This window comes from Mustela erminea, chromosome 12 (assembly GCF_009829155.1).
Source record: "Mustela erminea isolate mMusErm1 chromosome 12, mMusErm1.Pri, whole genome shotgun sequence".
Lineage (NCBI taxonomy): Eukaryota > Metazoa > Chordata > Mammalia > Carnivora > Mustelidae > Mustela > Mustela erminea.
The window spans coordinates 52231167-52237733 of NC_045625.1; the positions used below are offsets into that span (position 1 = coordinate 52231167).

The window sequence follows — 6567 nt, forward strand, 5'->3', positions numbered from 1 at the left end:
CCTTTCAACAGACAGTAGCTATGACTGCGGGATTCTTTGGAGACCTAGGGACATACCAGAAGCAGAGCTTCGAAAATAGAAATAGAAATGTCTGGCAGATTGGGAAAGAAAACCAGGCTCCAAAACTACCCAGCAATAATAGCAACGTGGTCTCAGTGGCTAGACAAGGATATTAGGGCATATCATCACCTCCGGAACCAGTCCTCCCACCCCAAAAGATATTTTTAAATGTTAGTTCCACCTGCCATACTAGTTCTTGAAAGGTGTAAGTTCACCAAAATCCCTTTGTGGGTTTGTGATCTGTGGGGAGACAATACTTAAATATTCTCATCCATTCATCATAAGCCTTTACTGATACCAACTTTGTGCCTGTTAGGATACAGGGTAGAAAAGAAGAAGGTGAGAACTTCCACCATCAAGGAACTGAGACAACATGCAAGAGAGTACACAACCACAAAATTAAGTAGGATTCACACTGGGTAAGATTTCGGGGAATTCGTTCATCAGGAAATTTTTAGGTGCCTCTTATGAGCCCTGCAAAGGCAGAGAACCCTGTGGGACACCAAAGAAATACGAGATGAAACTTAGATGTTGCTCTCCAGGACCTTAGCATCTTCTTGGAGAGTGTAAGACTTTCAGTGGGAAAAGATGTGAGAACAATGGTATTGAGTAAGATACTGAAACATGAAGTACAAAGAGAAGGGATAAATTGAAGGTTAAGAAAAAGTACAAAAAGTAGTTGAAGGCTTCCATTCAATTCAATTCTGCACATATCTGTGGAACTCCTTACTATATAGCAGGTGTTAGGCAGACACTTGGGAGATGAGACTATTAGGACAATTTTGGACAAAATAGATTTCTTCCCTTCAAAGCACCAATAGTTTAGTAAGTCAGGCAAAATATATATAAGTAAATACAACTAATACCAGATGCTATCAGTTGGACTTAGTATGTCTGGGCCCACTCACTCCATCCAAACAAAGATGGATAATGAGTTCCAAATCACTTAAGAAGATTTTGGCAATGAAGAAGGAGAAGGAGGAGGCAGAGGAAGAAAGAAAAAGAGAGAGAGGAACAAGGAGGAGGAAGGAAAGGAGGGAAAAGAAAAAGGAGAAGAAGAAGAGAAGGGAAGGGGAGGGGAGGAGGGGAGGAGGAAGGAGGGGAGGGAAGGGAAGACCTTGAATCAGAATGGCTTAAACCATGAGAAATACGCCATTCACATAACTTCAAGTCCAGAGGCAAGACGATCCCAAGCAGATGTTACTTCCAGTTCTCTGCCCTGCTGTCCTCGTTAGTGACTCTTTCCCAAAGCTAGTTCCACGTGGCTGCAGCAGTTCTAAGCCTCTCCTCCAGATGTGACACCAAAAAGGAAACAAGGGACAGTTGTGTTTAGAGGTTTCTCTCCCAGAAGACCCCCAGCAGACTGTTGTTCCTGTCACATGGGCCAAAGTCAATGTAACCCTGGAGCTATGGCCAGCTGGGAGCTGGATGCGGTGCTAGACGTTATACTCAAGACAAAGTCTCTCATTCAAAACATGAGGAAACAGGAATATAATAGCCAGCTACAGCACCATGAGCTCTCAGAACACTCAAGAGTATAGAGCACCTCTGTGGATCAGTTGGTTAGGCATCGAACTCTCAATTTCCACTCAGGTCACGATCTCATGGGTTGTGAGATTGAGTCCCAAGTTGGGCCCCACACTCCAAAGGAAGCCTGCTTGAAGATTCTTTCCCTCTGCCCCTCCCCCTGCTCACACACTCTCTCAAATAAATAAACAAACAAACAAACAAACAAACAAACTTTTTTGAAGAGTGGTATTAGGTGGGAATGGGGAGTGGAAGAATGAAGAAGAAAACTCATGGAACGGTAGAAGTAGCTGGCAGAAGAGGAGGGAGGTCAGAGGCAATGAGAGAAGCAAGTTCTAAGACTAGAGGCAGAATTTGAGTCTTGACCAAGTCATGTGCTAGGTAGGCACTGCCATATTGCTACATTCCCAGTGTCTGGTGAACTGGCTGGAAAATATTAACCCTTCAGGGAATGCCAGCTGGATATCTGTACAACTGAGTGAATTAACGAGGGTGGAGTCTGAAAATCAGCTGGCAGTCGTGAATTTCTAGTTGGAAGACCAGGGTCCTTTATGCTGTGTGAAGGAGTAAGAATCCCATCTTGAAGACTATGGGAAGCTGCAGGATATCTGAATGCAAGGATGGCACAATCACATTTTGGTTTTACTGAAGACCATGCTCACTGGAGTACGGGCTAAGAAAGACTAGAAGCAGCGCGACAGGTCAGCAAAAGTCTGCACAATAATAAAATCCAAAGCGGATCAGAGACCAGTCACCACCACCCAGTGGTGAGGCTACCACACAAAAAAATCTGGATCTCTCTTCTTGGCCTTCAGCGACCTGGGTGTTGTTGCAATGGTATTTCCTTATGACCTATTAGCATCCTCTTAAAAGAGAACCCTCTTGCTAGTTAAAACAGACTAAAGGCCTATTATTACTTGACCAGCTTCTGGAACAAGTTATTATATATCTCAAGACTTTTTAGGGTGTGATTTCTTTCAAGTGCCTATAGAAACAGAGCATGGGATTAGCCGAGAGATTTCCTGCCTCCATAAAGGACTCAGCCATTCAGCTCTTTCCTGTCTGCTTCCAGTGGGTCCAGCACAGCTCATTCCCGAAGACCTTCCCCTATAGGCTGTCATTGTCTCATCTATTTAAAAAAAAAAAAAAAAAAAAAAAGGTAAGAGCAGGGAGGAATCAAAACCTGATTTAGCCTCAGGGAGCTGTTGAGGGTGAAGAACATTCTGTCGGCTAGGAGCTCTGAACTCTTCAAAAGAGTGAAGAAGGTATATTATTCATGCAAGACAGTGTTTTTCACTCTCACTGGGGAGACCCTCACTGGGGAGTGGAGAAGATGGAGCACTGTCCCTCCACCCTCTCTGCACACTCCTGACCCAAGCCCAACCTCAGAGATGTAGGGAGGAGGGGACACATTGCCCGCAGCCCAGCCCTGAGACAAGAGAACCCGTGGCAGGTGCACGGTAGGCAGTCCCGGAGCAAGCACCCGGCCCCAGGCCAGCTGTGGTCTGGGACAGGCTCAGAGGTTGCCTGCTTCCATCAGCTCTCCTCCAGGGCAGAGACCCTCCCACAGCCGCCCCCACCCTTGACCTTCACAGAAGCCGCATCTCAAATCCTAGGTCAGACTTGAAGTCCATTGGTAATGAATCACTGGGACTAGAATTTGGTTCAGCCAATGCACATTAGTCGGGGTAATAATGAGGGTTTTTATCCATCTTGCACGTTGGCCTGTTTTTCCTTTTGGCTACAGTCACCACCCGAAGAGGATTACAGAAGGCAAAATATTGCAATTCACTGGGGATCATATTTCTCTCTCCTCACACTTTGACTCCACTTGCTGCTGAAAAACCAAGGCTCAGAAAGGCTACCCTGGAGGTCAGGAGCTGGGGGACACAGAGGGGCCGGTGGGACAGCACTGGGTGGCACAGGCTTAGCAAACCCCACTTCCCCCTAACCCAGAACTTCATCATGCACGCAGCCAAACAAGGGCTGGGTTTCCAGAAACCTGTGCAGGCGCCAGGAGAGTCGATGTTTGAGTCTTGAGGCAAAGACCTCTGGGTGAAAAAATGTCCCTGGAGAGAAGCTGGCTTGTGTCTTATGTTTTTCCAGAGGGGAGCAAAAGGTCCAATGTCCTCACTTGTACTGATGAGAGGACAACAACGGGTCCCCAGAGCCATGACAAGCTGCCTCCTGACACTCACACACACAAGCACAGCCTACCCCACCCCCACTTTCCTGATGAGGAAGAGGAATTTGATGATCTGTTTTTGTGGGCGCCCCAGAAGGGCTTGGGGGCATTTACCAGTTTGTTTCTTCTCCGGGACAACTGTTGGATCTGCTCAGAAGGGAGTCTTGCTGGGATATTCAATATCATGCATTTGTTGCTTTAAAAATACCAGTGCCCCAGCAAGAGGAGGTCATGTACTTCTTGTTGGCACATGGCCCCAGACTTGGTGTTTTCTTTGTCTTGGAGAATCGCTTAGATTTAATGGGTGTTGCATACAAAGAATGATGGGAATTTAGTGATCACTTCAAAAAAAAAAAACGAAAAACAGGAGAAATCGAGCAAAAACAGTCCATCCTCAGTTCTTCCCAGATCCCTAACAAGCCACTCAGAACAGTTCTCCTCCCTCAGGAAAGCCTTTGGCGGCACTAAGGACCTCGGGGTACATTTGGTGCAAAAGAAGCCATTCTGTAATGCCCAGAGCCTCATCTTCTCTCCATGGGCCACAGGAGCAATTTCTTTCCACCTGTCCCATGGGCTGCCTTCGGCTCCACCCCCACCAATCCCATTCCCGGGGCCCGTGAATTCCGGGAAGTGATTTCAATGTTGTCATTTCCTGAAGAACCCCACAGAGGTAAGAAGCCCATTCCATGGTATTTTCTCTAACTTAAGCTGTCCTGGCTGATTCTTGCATCTCAGTAAGTCACATTCAACCCAAGAAAACTAAGTAATAGTTATTGCAGAAATTGAGGAATGGGGTGTTCCTGATGATCGCTGTTTTCTTTGCCCTTGGGCAACCTGCTCTTCGGGTGCTTGCTTCAGGGCATGTCAACTGGTCAGCTGGGGTGGGAAGGCTCCACCCCTGCATTTGAGAGGGGCAGAACATTGAGCTATAAAGGGCCCCGAACATTCCATCCCTAGCCTTAGTTTGCCTGGTCTATACATATTCTTTTTGGCTTTTCAAGTCAATCCTGGAAGCATCTTCTTCAGCAAGGTCTACTTCTCCCCCCAGCCTAAGTTCCCTAAGGAGAAGGGCCTGGCCTGGTTTACCTCTGTGAATTCCCAGCCCTTGGCATCCCATAAACATAATGATAGTATTAGCTACCACTTAGTGAGTACTATACCTTGCACCTAGCACTTTGTAAATATCATCTCTTGCCTTTAAAATATGCTTAACTGAATTTAAGTGACCCGCAGAGCAGGAATGACACTAATTTAAGGGGCATGGTGGTAACCCGGTTTTGGAATCAGAGAGACTTCCATTCAAATCTTGACTTTGTCACTCATTGATCACTTGAAACTCTGGGCCTGAGTTTTCTCTTTTCTAAATTGGAGTAAATAAAAGTTACCCTGCCTGCTCCATTAGAGCTGTCAGGAAGAAATTACAAAGAAATATTTGTGAGATATTTCTTTGTAAGTTTGAACATTTTTTAAAAATTGAAATGTCCCTACAAATCTAGCAGTACCAACAGCCCGATTACACATTGGGACTGTCACAGTTTATGGCGAGGTATGGTATGAGGAGAGGTCAGACTTTCCAAAATGTCTTCCCAATAACCTATCATAAATTACTCCGTCTCGTCTGGCTCATAATTCCCACAACCAGCATGAGTAATAGCATGGATAGCAAAAAAGGTTGTTGCCAAGTCCCTGTATTAGTTATCAGTCACCATGTAACAAATTAGCCCCAAACCAGGAGCACTTGGCAGTCCACAGATCTGCAACAGTGTTTGGGCAGAACAGACCCAGGAACACCCCTTTTATCAGCCTCCAACCATCCTCCAACATTTTTTCCAGTCACAACTTTTGGGGCCATCTTCTCAGCCACCTTCTGCCTCTGGAACCCCTCAACACCCTATTTTGAGCTTAGCTCCTTATTACCAATCCACCATGAGCTCCCAGATTCATCAGAATTATTCCACGGAAGTGGACGCCACTGTCGCCTGGTCAACATATATCTGCTGGCCTCCTACACCTATCTCTCTAGGCTTCTATTTTGATTGTGACAATGAGGCTCTGGAGGGCGTGAGCCCCTCTTCTGCTAGTTGGCTGAGGAGAAGCACAAGGGCACTAAGTGTATCTTGAAGATGCAAGACCAGAGCAGTGGCCATGTCCCCTTCCAGGATGTGCAGAAGCCATCCCAAGATGAGTGGGATAAAACCCTGGACACCATGCCAACTGCCCTAGTTCTGGAGATAAACCTGAACCAGGCCCTTTCAGTTCTGCATGCCCTGAGATCCATCCATGGATACAGCCATCTCTGGGACTTCCTGGAGAGCCGTGTCCTAGATAAGGAGGTGAAACTCATCAAGAAGATAGAAACTACCTGACTCACCTCTGCAGGCTAGCTGCCTCCCAGACTGGGTTGGGTGAGTATCTCTTTGAAGGGCTCACCGTCAAGCAGGATTAGGAGACTCTGAAGCCCAGCATCCTTTGAGGGGCCCCTCTGGTATCCTCCTGGTGCCAGGGCTTGGGCCTGAGACTCTCCTTGAAGCTACTAGGAAGCTTTTTAACCACCCTGGAGCCCTCTCCCAAGCCAAGAACCAAATGGAAACAAGAAAGCTTTTTGCAGCAAAACAACCCCCAACAAATAAACAAACAACAACAACAATAACCAATTAGCCCAAAACCTAAGTGTCTTAAATCAACAATGAACACAACGTCTTTTGTAATTTGTATAGGTCAGGAATTTGGAACAGCTTTGTTCAAGGTTTCCAGTGATGTGTGTAGTTAAGATTTGGGCTGGGGTTGCAGTTATC

General features: G+C 46.4%; 1 protein-coding gene across 1 annotated transcript; it reads left to right on the top strand.

The window, feature by feature from the left end:
* Nucleotides 1–5698: 5698 nt before the first annotated feature.
* LOC116569980 (ferritin light chain-like) lies at nt 5699–6138 on the top strand. Its single transcript, XM_032306493.1, has 2 exons — nt 5699–5833; nt 5932–6138. Exons 1-2 carry the CDS (start codon nt 5699–5701, stop codon nt 6136–6138), a joined length of 342 nt encoding a protein of 113 aa, XP_032162384.1.
* The last annotated feature ends 429 nt before the right edge of the window (nt 6139–6567 follow it).

What these genes read in the sequence shown, in the direction of transcription:
- LOC116569980 (XM_032306493.1), top strand. Translation starts at nt 5,699, where the DNA reads ATGAGCTCCCAGATTCATCAGAATTATTCCACGGAAGTGGACGCCACT. An exon ending in ACAATGAGGCTCTGGAGGGC is followed by an intron (nt 5,834 to 5,931) that starts GTGAGCCCCTCT and finishes GTCCCCTTCCAG; the next exon opens with GATGTGCAGAAGCCATCCCA.